This window comes from Macaca thibetana, chromosome 6 (assembly GCF_024542745.1).
Source record: "Macaca thibetana thibetana isolate TM-01 chromosome 6, ASM2454274v1, whole genome shotgun sequence".
Taxonomy (NCBI): Eukaryota; Metazoa; Chordata; class Mammalia; order Primates; family Cercopithecidae; genus Macaca; species Macaca thibetana.
The window spans coordinates 41,072,220-41,088,552 of NC_065583.1; the positions used below are offsets into that span (position 1 = coordinate 41,072,220).

General features: G+C 44.8%; 2 protein-coding genes across 2 annotated transcripts in view; both read right to left on the bottom strand.

Annotated features, from left to right (window-relative positions):
- ZMAT2 (zinc finger matrin-type 2) overlaps positions 1–16,333 on the bottom strand; it is a 58,788-nt gene that overhangs the window by 42,405 nt on the left and 50 nt on the right. The window lies entirely within an intron of this gene.
- On the bottom strand, positions 976–16,297 carry IK (IK cytokine). The gene is made up of 20 exons (XM_050795042.1): positions 16,149–16,297; positions 15,571–15,637; positions 12,275–12,367; positions 11,933–11,992; positions 10,941–11,108; positions 10,029–10,143; positions 9,494–9,564; positions 9,353–9,399; positions 8,104–8,267; positions 6,431–6,539; positions 5,325–5,364; positions 4,937–5,162; positions 4,768–4,786; positions 3,947–4,025; positions 3,587–3,667; positions 2,974–3,031; positions 1,749–1,837; positions 1,447–1,555; positions 1,241–1,275; positions 976–1,152 (listed from the first exon to the last, which is right to left on the bottom strand). The coding sequence occupies exons 1-20, from the start codon at positions 16,162–16,164 to the stop codon at positions 1,125–1,127; spliced, it is 1,674 nt and encodes a 557-aa protein (XP_050650999.1). The 5' UTR covers positions 16,165–16,297; the 3' UTR covers positions 976–1,124.

A 16,333-nucleotide genomic window follows, 5' to 3' on the forward strand; every position in this document is an offset into this window, starting at 1 on the left:
CATTTTTAATAATTGGGACTGCTGCCTACATCCATGGAACCATGGTGTCATTTGTCTGAAATTAGCCATTCTAGGTGCTAGTGCAGCAAGGCCCAATTTCAGCCTCTTATGTGCAATGCACAATGCTGGCTTCCTCAAAAATACCTGTCCTACCAAGGTGAATACAGTCAAAGACAAGGCAATGGCTAAGGTGACTTTCTAGCTTTCTTGGATGTTGTGAGGCCACAAATCTTGGGCTCAGGGTAGACAGTGGCAGCCTGGCATCCAGCCAGGAAGCAGTAGTGACACCTAATGATGCGCACCAGACCAAAATGCTGGTAAGGAGCAGAAAGGAAGAACAGGGAAAGGAATGGTGTGATTCAAAGGCCAACAGACTATTCTGGGGCTTGGCAAATGTTTCAGGGTGATGAAGGGCACCAAACCCTTCTGGCCTAGGATAGGAATTCCTGTACCTGCAGGGCCACACTATATCAGCTCTAAACCCGAAGCACTTCCCTAAGGTTACACCTTTAGCCAAGGAGGCAGTGATTTGTACTCAACATTAATAAAGCTCATAGGAAGACATAAACTCATAAAAGGTTTTGGTTCTCACCCATAAGTGATTTTCATTAGATGCCTTCATCCAGAGCCCAGTCCTTCACAGCCTGGGGATCAGATTAGCAGCCCATTAGGCTGACTGCAGGATCCAGGAAATCTTTGTCCAGGGACTAGGCCTGAAGATGGGCCTGAATGAGTCTTACATTTAAAACCAATCATCCTTACATTCCTCTATCCACCTCTTGCCCATCAGTGAGGATCATTATTCCCTTCTCTACTGGGCACACTGGCTAGAAAGCATCCTTCATGTCTAGCAATCTAGAACTACAGCTCAGGAAAGGACTGATGGCTTTCTGCATGTGATTCTATGTAACCAGTGGAATTAGTGTTCTTGGTGCTTCAAGGGCACTGGAGGGGGCATGCTCAACAGAGAAGCTAGCAAGTTAACCAATTTTAATGGAACCAAGTAATTACACAATAAAATTTTATATTCATCCACCAAAAAACATCTTGCAACCTTTGGAAATTGTATAAAGAAAACAGTGGGAAGCATATCCTTGTGGAGGGTCTCCGGTTGTAACTGGTGATTAGTATTTTGGTCTTTTGACTTCAACCCTGCAATGGAAGGAGAAATGGGTCAGCATAAGATCAATACACTAAGCAATTCCCACCAGTCCCCCAGAGGAAGAATAATGCCGCTCACCCATCAGCTTCCATCTTCTTCCTCTTCTCAATGATCTGCAAAAGGAACAGGATAGTCTATCACCAAGCTGCCCATCTAAGCTCACCTGAGGCCCAAGGCTGACCTCTCATTTCCATGGCTCTCCAGCCCCTTGCCTGTTCCTGAATCTGTAGGCTAATGTCTTCTCCCAGCTGAAACCCTCCCACCCAAGGGACCATCCTACTTACCGCACTAATCTTCTTCCACTGGCGATCAAGCTCTGCTTTGTCATTGGTTTCCTTGAAGCGCCTGGTTTTCCGCCCTTCAGACATTTTGATACCATACTGGAATGCAGCCCTGAAAAAAAGCACAGTTGGCAAAGAATGCTTCAGAGACTGCATAGCAGTGGCGAGGTTTTCCCAGGGTCCTGTGGGCAAAGAACTTAATTGGGAATATCTCAGCCAGACCATACCCTCTAACCTTATGTGCACTATTCCACCAAATCCCCACACCCCTCCTCACACCTTGCCCATATTCAGTACCGACTCACTTGGGCAAAGCCTCTTTGTTGTTCATATACTCGCTGTATTCTTCCTGGGTATCAAAGTCCCAACGGCCTAAGGGCCCCTTCTTGTTACCCTGTTGCAGGACAGAATGGGGGGACGGGGAAGGAAGAGATGTCAGGGGAAATGGAATTTCAGCCCTTGATTGAAGCCAGACTCTCCCATAATCCCAGGTTCCACAATTCATAAATCATACCCTGATATGTAATAATAAATGCCTATTACATACTATGTGACAGGCATTATTCTGTACACTAAATGCATTATCTCATTTAATTCTCATTAAAAAATCTATGAAGAGGGAACTACACTTCTCTCCATTTCCTGATGAGGAAATTGAGGCATAAACAGTAAAAGAACTTGGCAAGTTCACAAAACTAATAAATGGTAGAGGCAGGATTAAACAAGGCTCCAAGATTAAACTATGCTATTTCAATACAAAGAACTCAGGGGACGAATAGAGATTTCTTCACTATTAGTGGCATTAGTGGTTTTTTCTTTTTAATTTTGCTTAAGACTTAGAGGAAAACTTCAATCCCAGCTAGAATAAAATTTAGTTATTTTCCAAAGACTGCAATTTTTTCTGCCCTTTCTACTTATGCATTGATGCTTGCTTACTGCCTACCATGGGAATCAAAGCGTGGCACTTTGCTATAGGAAATAAAAAATAGATTTTTGACCCTATGTCATTTGATCTTGTGCAAAGACTCTGAAATAGTTAAGCTGCTCATGACCCTCAATGCTGCTGTTTCTACTGCTGCAACTGGAGAAGGGTGGAGCCCAGTAAATGAGACAGATTTTTTAGGAGTGGGGAAGGAGATATATGTAAAAAAATATAATAATAATAACTACCCAGGCCGGGCGCGGTGGCTCAAGCCTGTAATCCCAGCACTTTGGGAGGCCGAGATGGGCGGATCACGAGGTCAGGAGATGGAGACCATCCTGGCTAACACGGTGAAACCCCGTCTCTACTAAGAAATACAAAAAATAGCCGGGCGAGGTGGCAGCGCCTGTAGTCCCAGCTACTCGGGAGGCTGAGGCCGGAGAATGGCGTGAACCTGGGAGGCGGAGCTTGCAGTGAGCTGAGATCCGGCCACTGCAATCCAGCCTGGGCTACAGAGCGAGACTCCGTCTCAAAAAAAAAAAAAAAATAATAATAATAATAATAATAACAACTACCCAAAGGCGCCCACCATCCTTCTAACTACATACCTGGTCCATTTTGCTATAATCCACCTCCTCATCACTGTCCACAGCCATGTCATCCATCCTAAGGAGAAGCAAGAGTTAAACAGTTAAACACCCTGACCCTATGCTTCATCTGGAAACCTACCCGACTAAGAGGCTATCTGCATAGGAATGACCACCCCCTTGACCTCCCACTCAAAGCCTAATAAAATAGTTCATCCAAGTAAGAAGTAGCCTTGGGCCAGGTGCAGTGGCTCACTCCTGTAATCCCCACACTTTCAGAGGCTGAGGCAGGCAGATTACTTGAGGTCAGGAGTTCAAGACCAGCCTGGCCAACATGGTGAAACTGCATCTCTACTAAAAATACAAAAACTAGCCAGGTGTGGTGATGCATGCCTATAATCCCAGCTACTTGGGAGGATGCAGCAGGAGAACTGCTTGAACCTGGGAGGTGGTGGTTGCAGTGAGCCGAGATTACGCCATTGCATTCCAGCCTGGGCAACAGAGTGAGACTCTGTCTCAAAAAAAAAGAAAAAAAAAAAAAAGTAGCCCTGGAACTTAGCAAATCAAATTTCCATTTCACCCCCAACTTGTTCCCCAATCATCCAGCCTCCTTCCTTAACCAGGTTTCACATACGTGGCTGGGTAGCACTCTGCATAACTGTTGGACATGCCAAAGAAATCTCCCAGCTGCTTTTTGTCTTCTGGTTTCTTCAGCATATGCTATGTTAAAGAAAACACTAGACAGGATTCCACCTATTGCTGCAAAGCTTCAGCGAGGAGGGACCAAGGGCTAGAAGCCCCAACATGAAAATTCTGAGAGGGCTGTGAGCTGTTACGGGTGCTCTAGGAAGGAACAAGGGATGGTTTCATTCTGTCAAAATTCAGCATAAAAGGGAAGGAGTGGGGCGGGGTAGGAGGGAGCAGGCAGGCAGAGGGGGTTGGAGTAAACAGATCAGTTCTCTGGAACCCAGGAACACATTAAAATAAAGGATATGATTCTGTGCCTTCCCAGCCAGTAGACCCAGCAAACTTTTCATTGATGGACTTGATCAACTCCTTGGCAGACCCAGGTCCTAGGAGAAAAAGAGAACTCTGCCCAGACCTTGAACTGAGGCTCTCACAACCTCCTCCCCACAACACACTTAAGAAACATTTTTTTTTTTTTGAGACAGAGTCTTGCTCTGTCGCCCAGGCTGGAGTGCAGTGGTACGATCTTCACTGACTGCAAGCTCCGCCTCCTGGGTTTACGCCATTCTCCTGCCTCATCCTTCCGTGTAGCTGGGACTACAGGCGCCCGCCACCACGCCCGGCTAATTTTTGTATTTTTAGTAGAGACGGGGTTTCACCGTGTTAGCCAAGATGGTCTTGATCTCCTGACCTCGTGATCCGCCCGTCTCGGCCCCCCCGTGCTGGGATTACAGGCGTGAGCCACCGCGCCCGGCCTAAGAAACATTTTTTAAGGCATAGAACCCGTTTGTCTGACAAAGTCTTAAACAAACTCCAATAAATAATGAGTTACTCTGGTTGAGATTAGGGTAGGGTATCCAGAACATTCCATACTTGACCTCTACCTCACCTCCTCAGAACCCCAGGGCCACAGGAATTATATCTAAGACCAAATATGCCCTGCCATGGCCCAGGAAGGTGGAGGGAACTCCACCTATTCCATAAAGCAAGACATGGTTCTTAGGAGAACCCAGAACCAGTAAGTCCCCAAATCCTACCGTTGCCAGCTCTGAGCCCTAGGTCAGACTCTCAGCCCAGGGGAAAGCAGGACTGCTAGAGCAACTGTGAGATGCTGTGGATACAACTCACCTTTGTCAACATCCATGGGCTGGAAAGAACACAAAATGTAAGGTTAGTGTTACCATGAGAGATTTGTACTCATCCCTCCCTCAAGTTTGAATCAATTCCTTACCCAACCTTGCTCACATTTCCAGAGAGGGGCAACTCCATCATCTGGTACTAAGGGCCCACATCTCACCTCATCATCTACTTTTGGCTTCTCAAAGTAACTGTGTCTCTTCTTTTCCTCTTCTCTCTCCCGGTCCCGCTCTCGCTCTCGTTCTCGATCTCGTTCTCTCTCTCGCTCTCGGTCACGGTCTCTGTCTCTCTCCCGATCACGCTCCCGTTCCCGATATCTCTCCCGCTCCTTGTCCCGAGGTGTCTTGGTTGTGGAGGGTACGTAATCCCCAATGTCTTCAAAAATACTGGGAAAATGGAGATCACTAGCTGGCCAAATTCACACACACAGCTTCGCTTCCCCTGACCATTTCTCCAGATTCTCATGTCAATGCCTCCCTAAAATGCCAGATGCAAGAAATGCAGAGACCCCCCCCCTCTGATCAGATGCCAGGGGCTAGGATACATACTTCATGTCAGCCTCAGGAGGTTTCTTCTCTTCTAGCTTCCCTGAAATTTAAAGAGGGGAGTCAGGAACATACTCCTCAGTTAATTTCCACTGAACTTCACCATCCTCTCCAGCTCTTAATGCCCTTTTAAACATCTTCTGTTTAAAATGTGGGTCAAGGCTGAGTGCGCTGGCTCACGCCTGTAATCCCAGCACTTCGGGAGGCTGAGGCGAATCTTCAACTTGGGGTCAGGAGTTCAAGACCAGCCTGGCTAATATGGTGAAACCCCATCTCTAATAAAAGTACAAAAAAATTAGCCAGGTGTGATGGCAGGCACCTGTAATCCCAGCTACTCAAGAGGCTGAGGCAAGAGAATTGCTTAAACCCAGGAGGCAGAGGTTGCAGCAAGTCAAGATGGCATCACTGCACTCCAGCCTAGGCAACAGAACGAGACTCATCTCAAAATAAATAAATAAATATAATAAAAATAAGGCCAGGAGCAGTGGCTCATGCCTGTAATCCCAGGACTCTGGGAGGCCGATGTGGGCAGATCACGAGGTCAGGAGTTCGAGGCCAGCCAGGCCAATATGGTGAAACCCCATCTCTACTAAAAATAAAAAAATTAGCCAGGCATGGCGACGCGTGCTCATAGTCCCAGCTACTTGGGAGGCTGAGGCAGAAGAGTCACTTGAACCCAGGAGGCAGAGGTTGCAGTGAGCCGAGATTACACCACTGTACTCCAGCCTGGGTGACAGAGCGAGACTCTGTCTCAAAAATAAATAAATAAAATAAAATAAAATGTGGGTTAAGTGTTAGAGCCTTTTTAGAATTTGTCTAGGTTTTCTGGTTTTCACCAAAATATATCTTTAAAAAAATAAATAAATAAATGGGACATAAGCTACCCACTCTCCATCCCTCATGCTTCAGACCTGACCATTGCTTCTTAGGTAGATTAAGGAGACAGAATCTGGCTGTAACTGTCTCCTTGCCAATGCTCCAGTACTCCCATTTTTCTCTGCTTCCCAGGAGCCTCTCAATATTCTGGAGATAGAAAGCTCCAGGAGACCTTGGTTTTACCACCAAATGCCCTCTGTAGGTAAGGTTTCTCTCTCTAACCCTCCAGGTACCTTTATCCTTCTTCTTAAGCTTCTTGTTACGGGTTCCCTGCCTCAGGTATGAAAGGATCTGGGTAAGCTTGCTAATGACAATGTCATTTGTGGTCAGTGTGGTCTGGGCCTGAAAATAGCAAGAAACAAGAATGTTAAACCACTGAGCAGGAATCTCTTCATTTATTCATTCATTCACTTAACAAACTAAAGACTGAATTACAATACAGTAGGTGAAGGGACGGAAAGGAAGTGCTGTGAAAGGATATTTCAGAGAGATAAAACAGCCCTGCACAAAAGTCCTGCATCAAAAGTGAATCAAGAACATTCAAGAAAGGAGTCTAGAACATTCTAGAAAGGCCAGATGTTGCAGAGGCTCACAGGTACGGTAAAGATTTTGCTCTTTATCCTAAGAATGAGATACCACTAAAAGCTGCTAAACTGTAGTGAGACAAAAATTTACATTTTATTTATTTATTTGGAGACAGTCTTACTCTGTCACCCAGGCTAGAATGCAGTGGCACAATCTTGGCTCACTGCAACCTCTACCTTCTGGGTTCAAGCAATTCTCATGCCTCAGCCTTCCGAGTAACCGGGATGACAGGCACATGCCCCCAGGCCTGGCTAATTTGTAGTAGAGATGGGGTTTTAGAATGTTGGCCCGGCTGGTCTTGAACTCCTAACCTCAAGTGATCCTCACGCCTCAGCCTCCCAAAGTGCTGGGATTACAGGCGTGAGCCACTGCACCCAGCCAAACTGTGTATTTTAGAAGGGTAGGGGAGGTAGGGGTAGTTAATAGGTAACAAAAAAGAAAGAATGAATAAGGCCTACTATATGATAGCACAACAGGGTGACTATAGGCAGGAATAATTACACATTATAAAACAACTGAAAGAGTATAAATGGACTGTTTGTAACATAAAAGATAAAATGTTTAAGGGGATGGATACCCCATTTTCCATGATGTGATTATTATGCATTATATGCCTGTATCAAAACATCTCGTGTACCTCATAAATAAATATACCTACAATATACCCACAAAAATGTTTTAAAAAATTTCTTTTTAAAGGATGAATTATATGGCATGTGAAGAACACCTCAATAAAAAGATAAAATAACAAATCAGAGTGGAAGTGCGGAAACCAATTAAAGTGGAATTGAAGTGCGGAAACCAATTAGAAGCCTTCCTAATAGTTCCAGAGGCCTGGTGCAGTGGCTCATGCCTGTAATCCCAGCACTTTGGGAGGCCAAGACGGATGGATCACTTAAGGTGAGGAACCGCCTACTCAACATGGTAAAACCCAGTCTCTACTAAAAATAAAATTAGCCAGGTGTGGTGATGAATGCCTGTAGTCTCAGCTACTTGGAAGGCTGCGGCAGGAGAATTGCTTGAACCTGGGAAGCAGAGGTTGCAGTGAGCCGAGATAGCACCACTGCACTCCATCTTGGGTGACAAGAGTGAGAACTGGTCTCAAAAAAAAAAAAATAGTAATAGTTCTAGCAAATGATTATAGCTTAGACTGGAATGTTATTGGTGAAGAAGTAGAAAAGTGAATGGATTCAGCTGAGATTTAAGAGGTAAAAGTGAACAGGACTTGGTGACACGGTGGATGAGGGACATGGGGCAGAGGCCAGGCTGATTCCCAGGCTTGAGGCTCACATGATAGGCTCTTAGGATTCCATTCACTCACCTCCATGGTGGGGCAATCAGCCTTGCTGCGGATAAGAGTGGTGGGGATATCTGTGTCAGCATATTCATCATCCAGGTCTACCACATAGGCCATGCGGCCTGGCAGGAACAACTCATTCCGCTCATATGCTTTGCTCTTAAAAAGCATTCGGTAAACATTGCGGCCTACAATAAGAAGAGCAGCAAGTAGCCAAGATCTACAAGAACAGCTGTCACTTATGTGCTTACTCTGTGCTAGCCACCATGCCAAGTGCTATGCAAGCTTTGTTTCACTTAATCTTTACAACAGCCCTGTGAAGCGGACATCATTATCCTTTTTACCAATAAGAATACTATGGCTGAGATTTAAGTAATTTACCTAAAGTCATGTATCTACTAAGTAATGGAGCAAAGAATGGAACCAGGCAGTGTAACTCCAAAGCCTGGGCTCTTGTCCACTCTTCTACATTGCCTCTTCAAGGGCACTATGCACCTATATTGTATTAAGTCTTGAGGAAGAAGGATGAAGTTTAAGGTAATATTGATGATGATGGAAAAAACAGCTATACTACCTGCTCAATATGATAGGCATGTTATAGATTTCATTTTTCTTCATCCCTACAATAGTCATGTGGTAAATAATAACCCGAGTTGATGAACAAACAGAAAGCAAAGTCAGTTGCCTAACATCATACACTTAATGCGGTTTCATCATCAAGGTTTAAACTCAGGTCTCTCCGATTCCAAATTTTGAACTTTTAATCACTAACCATGTTACTTCTTTTAATTCATAAGCCCCAAACTGAAAAATCTTTCAATGTACCTGAGGAGACATAAATGACATATGAAATAATTAAGTCTATGTCTGAGTCCTATTAGAGTATTTTATGGGAGTTAGTTGTTTTGGGGCCAAGAAAGACTCTTACAGCTCTTTGGAAGGTCAAGGCAGGAGGATCACTTGAGCCCAGGAGTTTGAGACCGGCCTGGGCAATATACAGAGAGCCCCATCTCTGCAAAAAATAAAAATTAGCTAGGTATGGTGGCACATGCCTGTGGTGCCAGCTACACAAGAGGCTGAGTCCAGGAGGTCAAGGCTGCAGAGAGCCATGATCACACCACTGCACTCCAGCCTGGGCAATTAAGTGAAACCCTGTCTCAAAAAGAAAGAGAAAAGGAGGTTGGGGGAAAGGAGAAGCATATCCTTCCCAGAGCATTAAATTCCCTACATTTCACCTACAATGCAGAGTCACTAGTATAGAAACTGTACTCACCCAGACGTGTTTTAAATTCAATTTTATTTTCAGGATCCTCATCTTTCCTGAAAAGACAAAAAAGTTTTATTTTTGCCAAATGTGCTCCAACTTTAAGTCCCACCTTTCTAAACTCTCAACCCTTCTGTAATATTTACTTACTTGGTTTCTTTCTGGGGCTTTTCCATCAGTTCCTCTTCCTCTTTCTCTTTGCTGGCAATCTCAGCTCGTACCTAACAGGAAAGCAAGCAGCGTTAGGACATTCAATCACTTTATATATTTATTGAACATCCACTACACCACACTGTACCAGGAACTAAGAATATATTAAACATGACAGATATTGTTCTTACCCTAATGGAGCTTACAGTGGATGAGACAGACAAATTAAACAATTTCAACAAAGTGCAATAATTGCTGTGGTAAGTGAAACAGAAGGGCTATGCAAACGTACAGGAAGTGGGAGGTGAAGGGAGGCACTTAACCACACCTGGGTGATCAGGGAAGGCTTCTCCAAGGAAATAAAATTTGGCCTGATACTTGAAGGATAAGTAGCAATCAGCTTTTCAGAGGGCCCACCTTTAGCCCTTCTTCTACTCAGTCTGAACTCTCAGGAATCTCCCTCCTCATCTTGCCAGACCCATACAAGAGCATTCAGCACAATAGTATGACTCCCCACCTGACCACCAGAACTCACCTTTTGAAGCAGAGCAAAATCCAAGCCTTTTACCAAATGGGTGTGTTCCATGTCACCACCCAAGAATTTGGACTCCTGGATCAACTGTCTTCTCTTCTCTGCAGCTGATTTGTCCCTGTATAATGAAAGAGGCCACATAAGAACAGTATTGGCCAGGAGTGGTGGCTCACGCCTGTAATCCCAGCACTTTGGGAGGTCAAGGCGGGCAGATCACAAGGTCAGGAGTTTGAGACCAGCCTGGCCGAAATGGTGAAACCCTGTCTCTACTAAAAATACAAAACTTAGCCGGGCATGGTGGTGGGCGTCTGTAGTCCAGCCGGCTACTTGGGTGGCTGAGGCAAGAGAATCGCCTGAACGTGGGAGGTGGAAGCTGCAGTGAGTTGAGATCGCGCCACTGCACTCCAGCCTGGGCAACAAAAGCAAGACTCCATCTCCCAAAAATAAAAATAAAAAAGTGAGGGGGGGCAGGTGCAGAGGCTCACACCTGGAATCCCAGCACTTTGGGAGGCCGAAGCGGGGGGATCACAAGGTCAGGAGATCGAGACCAGCCTGGCTAATACGGTGAAACCTTGTCTCTACTAAAAATACAAAAAATTAGCCAGGCGTGGTGGCAGGCGCCTGTAGTCCTACCTACTCGGAAGACTGAGGCAGGAGAATGGCATGAACCTGGGAGGCGGAGCTTGCAGTGAGCCGAGATCGCATCACTGCACTCCAGCCTGGGTGACAAAGCAAGACTCCACCTCAAAAAAAAAAAAAAAAAAAAAAAAAAAAGAACAGTCATTTGTGGGTGGCACGTGCTTCCGAAATCGCTTATTGTAGGCTACAGGGCAGGAAAGTAAGAGGAAGAGTTCACATTGTATTTGCATACTCTGGCATGCTGAGGGAACCATGCCCTGGTCCCTCAGTACTCACGCCTCAGCAGTGGGGCCAACAGCCCTGTAGTTAGCTGTGGTGCTGATAAGCTCGGTTTCTTCATAATCTTTGTTCACTCCATCTCTACGTTCCTTGGCACGATCCCGGTACTTCTCTGCTAGCTCTCTCTCTCTCTCAATTTCTTGTTGGCGTAGCTTGGCATAATAACTATGACCAGAGAAAGGCAAATGTGTAAGGTTCATCAGCTGCTACCTCAAGGTCAACAGAACTGTTCCTGCTTGCTTCCCTACATCTCCATCCTACTCTCTATGGAGAAAAGCTCATGTCTGTCCTGATAGAACTGCTGGCCACCTCTTCATAGTTACTCAAAAATCAGAACTATGCCTTCTTCCAGTTTATATACTTTTCCAGTGGCAACTTGGGACACCCCATCTGTCACTTCAGAACTTTTTAATACCACCCAACTCTACTAATTCTCTACAGATATAAGACTTTTCCACACAAAAATCAGAAAATCTTCTGAATTTTTACCACCTTCTAATTTCAGCTGAAAAGAACGCATTATTTGCTGGTCCACCCTCAGAATAAAGGAAAAGCCAAGTACCAAGTCCAGAAACTTTTGTATCACGTAATTAACGATGATGACATAATAATGATGATTGCAGTCAAGATTTATTGGGTGGTTACCATATGCCAGGCATTGGTGCTAAATGCCTACATGTACTTTCACAGCTGATCCTCATGACATCCTGATAAAAGTTATTATTGCTACTATATCTCCATTCTATCCATGGATTAGAGAGGCTAAGCAAATGCCTAGGTTATCCACCAAGAAACTAGTGAAGATGAGATTAAAATATAGATAGGCCTATTCCAAAGCCCTCTATTGCCCTCTAAGTATCACTATGCTTCATTAAGAAAATAGAGAGCCTCAAGACAAAATCTTAGTTTCTGGCCTCACAATTAGCCCCTACTTCTTTCCCCTAAACACTGTCTATCCTAAAATCTAAAACCTTTCACCCTTCCTTCACCTTTTCTTTTTCCTCCTTCGTGCAGCTGGGTCTTCATCCTCATTGTACTCCCTTGGCATCCTAGAACAGACGAGAAATTCACTGATAGCAAAATATTGCCACAGCCCCAGAAACCCCAAGACGTCTCCTTGAGGATTTTTAGAAAGACTTAGAATACTGACCAAAGTAACAGTTTCAATCAAGCAGAAATCCATATCAGTATTTGTAGGTGGGCAGTTCTCAAACTTTAGAGAGCAGTATAAATACCTGAGGGACTATTAAAAGTCATTCTACTTCAGTAGAAAGAAATAGGAAGGAGCAAGAAAAAAGCTGGGAGACAGGCTGGATCACGGAAAGACTTACTCATGGTGACGTGACTTAGAAGGTGGTGCAGAGGTAGGTGCAGCCCTGGGGGTCATGAGAAGTTTCCTGAAGTCTTCATTGGTGAGTTTTGATCTAGAAGGAAAGGCAAAGATTTTAAATATTAGGACTCAGTAAGAAATGAAAAAGGAACACGTAAAAATCATGATTAAATTAACAGAAATCAGGGAAATACAAATCAAAACAAAGATATGACACTTTTTTTTTTTGAGATGGAGTCTCGCTCTGTCACCCATATTGGCCAGGCTGGTCTTGAACTCCTGACCTTATGATCCGCCCACCTTGGCCTCCCAAAGTGCTGGGATTATAGGGATGAGCCACAGCACCCAGCATTTTTTTTTTTTTTTTTTTTTAAGACAGAGTCTCCCTCTGCTGCCCTGGCTGGAGTGCAGTGGCATGATCTCAGCCCACTACAACCTCTGCCTCCTGGTTCAAGTGATTCTCCTGCCTCAGCCTCACAAGTAGCTGGGATTACAGGTGCCTGCCAACACACCCAGCTAATTTTTGTATTTTTATTAGAGGTGGGGTTTCACCATGTTGGCCAGGCTGGTCTCAAACTCCTGACCTCAGGTGATCTGCCCACCTTGGCCTCCCAAAGTGCTGGGATTATAGGTGTGAGCCATCGCGCCTGACCAGATATGCCACTTTTAATGCATCAGAGTGTTAACTACTAAAAAGTTTGATAAATCAAGTGTGAGTGAGAATTTGGGAGGGGGATACTCTCATATAATGCTGATGAGAATGTAAACCAGTATAACCAATTTGGAGGGCAATTTCGCAGTATTTGTTAAAATTTAAGAATATATCTCCTACAAGTCAGCAACTCCATTTATTTATATTTAGCCAGGCCAATTACTGACATATGTATATAAGAAGGCCTGTAAAGGAAATTCAACTATAGCCTTGAAAATAATCAGTCTGGCCGGGTGCAGTGGCTCACGCCTATAATCCCCGCACTTTGGGAGGCTGAGGTGAGAGGATCACCTGAGGTCAGGAGTTCGAGACCAGCATGGCCAATACAGTGAAATCCCGTCTCTACTAAAAATACAAAAAAATTAGCTGGGCATGGTGGTGGGCGCCTGTAATCCTAGCTACTCGGGAGACTGAGGCAGGAGAATCGCTTGAACCTGGGAGGCGGAGGTTGCAGTGAGCCAAGATCAAGGTATTACACTCCAGCCTGGGCAAAAACAGCAAGACTCTGTCTCAAAAAAATAAAAAAAAGAAAAGAATCAGTCTGAAACAGACTAAGTGTTTATTAGCTGGAGACTAACTAAACCATGATGGTGTTTCCCAAAGAGGGAAAGACAGCACTAATGGTACAAGAGATTATTTTAATTGGTACACTGACAAAGACTGACTCCTCTCTTGATCAAATTAAAGTCAGACTCCTTTGAAGCTCTCTTCTGACTAGGGCTCTTCCTTGGCCTGCTGACCTCGGTTTTAAAAAGGAATTCTAAGTCAGTTCACAGAAAGTTTTCCCACTTTTGATATCCAACTCAGCTCCTCTTCTCCCACCCTTGATATCTAAGCAAGTTCCTCTTCCCCTCAAGGAAGACTTTATTGAAGACTATTGTAACAGGAGTCAAGATCATTGTAATAGAGACTGAACTTAATTCCAAATACAACAGGGACAAGTGAGAATTTATAGAAAATTACTAAAAGCAACTTGGTTAGGTATGGGGGTGGAGCAGGGGTTTATTTCCTTGCTAAAACTGTGCTCAGCAGGCCAAGGATGAATCCCGCTGAAAAATAGGACTCTTTGGGGAACCTGACTAAAGTTTAGCCAAGACGGAATGCTTGTCACTGCTATGAAAGATAATCTCAGAAACACTGAGCAGGGTTTAAAAAGAAGCAAGTTGCAAAAATGATATATACAGCCTAGTACCATTTAACTCAAATATTTTAAGTCACAAAGCAATGTTGTGTTTTCCTCAGATATGCATGTATGCATATAAATGCATTTAAAAAAAAGAGTAGGAGGGTCAGGCGCGGTGGCTCACGCCTGTAATCCCAGCACTTTGGGCGGCTGAGGCAGGCAGATCATTTGAGGTCAGGAGTTCGAGACTAGCCTGGCCAACATGGCGAAACCCTGTCTCTACTAATAAGACAAAAATTAGGCAAGCATGGTGGTGCACACCTGTAATCCCAGCTTCTGGGGAAACTGAGGCAGAACTGCTTGAGCCCGGGAGGCAAAGGTTGCAGTGAGCAGAAATAGTGCCATTGAACTCCAGTCTGGGCAACAGGAGGAAAAGATACACAAAAAAAGGTAACTGTGGTTACTTCTAAGAAAAGGACTGAGGCTGGGCATGGTGGCTCATGCCTGCAATCCCAGCACTTTGGGAGACCGAGGCGGGTGGATCACTTCAGGCCAGGAGTTCAAGACCAGCCTGACGAACATAGTGAAACCCTGTCTCTACTAAAAATACAAAAAAAAAAAAGAAGAATCAGTGTGTGGTGGCATATGCCTGTAGTCCCAGCTACTTGGGAGGCTGAGGCAGGAGAATCACTTGAACTCAGAAGGCGGAGGTTGCAGTGAGCCGAGACTGCATCACTCCACTCCAGCCTGGGCAATAGAGTGAGACTCCGTCTCAAAAAAAAAAAAAAAATGGACTGGAATGGCGGACGTTATCAAAGATGATTTTACCAAACATGAATTGGGGATGTTATCAAAGATGGGCCGGGCACGGTGGCTCATGCCTGTAATCCCACCACTTTGGGAGGCAGAGGCAGATGGATCACCTGAGGTCGGGATTTCAAGACCAGCCTGATCAACATGGAGAAACCCCATCTCTACTAAAAATACAAAATTAGCCGGGCGTGGTGGAACATGCCTGTAATCCCAGCTACTCGGGAGGCTAAGGCAGGAGAATTGCTTGAACCCGGGAGGCGGAGGTTGTGGTGAGCTGAGATCGCGCCATTGCATTCCAGCCTGAGCAACAAGAGCGAAACTCAGTCTCAAAAAAAAACAAAAAAAGATTTTACCCTTATTTCCTATGTTTTAATTTTCTATCGGAAGAAGTAATTCCTATATAATGTGTAATTACACAACACATATTTTTTAAAAAAACAAAAAATTTAACACCCTTCCTGCAGGAATTTCCCTTCTAATACCCTTATGCACTTGGCCTGATCCAATTAAGGCTCACAGAGATAAAGGGCCAGCGGGTATAATTTTTGACCATCCTTGATGACAAGACATTCAGAATTCTTTGACCATCACCACCACCTCTCTATTCATCGCCCAACTCATTTCCATGGTCCTAGCACAAAATACTCACTGGTGGAAGGAGTGAGGATCATCCACATCGTGGCCATCGGGCGCCAAAGGGTTGGAGAACGGCTCACCTGACAAAAAGAATTGACGTTAATTTAATCAGGCTCTTATGTGTCAGTTCCTATGCAAAAATTTGAGATATAGTAGTGAACAATACAGAACAAAAGGAAGAACAGCGGCAGTGTCAACACAATGTAATAAGTGCTGAAATGGGAAACTACAAGAAGCTGTGGGAGAACAAAGCAAAGGACCCTAATCCTGTGCTGGAAGATCAGAGAAGACTTCCGGAAAATCACGTCTAAAATACTACATAAAAGATGAATACGCGCAACCCAGATTAAGTATGGGGACAATACTGGGGGAAAGCGATCCACAGACAAAAGCTGCCCATCATCACTTGGAGTAGGAATGAGGACTGGGGCCGGAGTTTGGAGCTGTCGGCTTCATCTACGACCCTACGGCTTCGCCGGGCTCAAGCGTCACACATACACACGCACACCCGGCTTAAGCTCAGAAGCTACAATAATGCGCCAAATGCCCCAAGTGCCATGGGGAAGAAATAAAGGATGGCCTGAGCCTTACTATCTCGCTCTGGCATTTTGTTATCGTTGTTTCGCTGTCACCAACAATCAAGTCTCCAACAGCAACACCACAGCGACAAGCCCTTTCCCACAGTGCACCTCAGAATCAACCCATACTGCTTTGCGTTCGTAGCCTTTCCGCTTCCTGTTTTTCCCTCTGACCAACCCCGAGCGCAAAAAAATTGA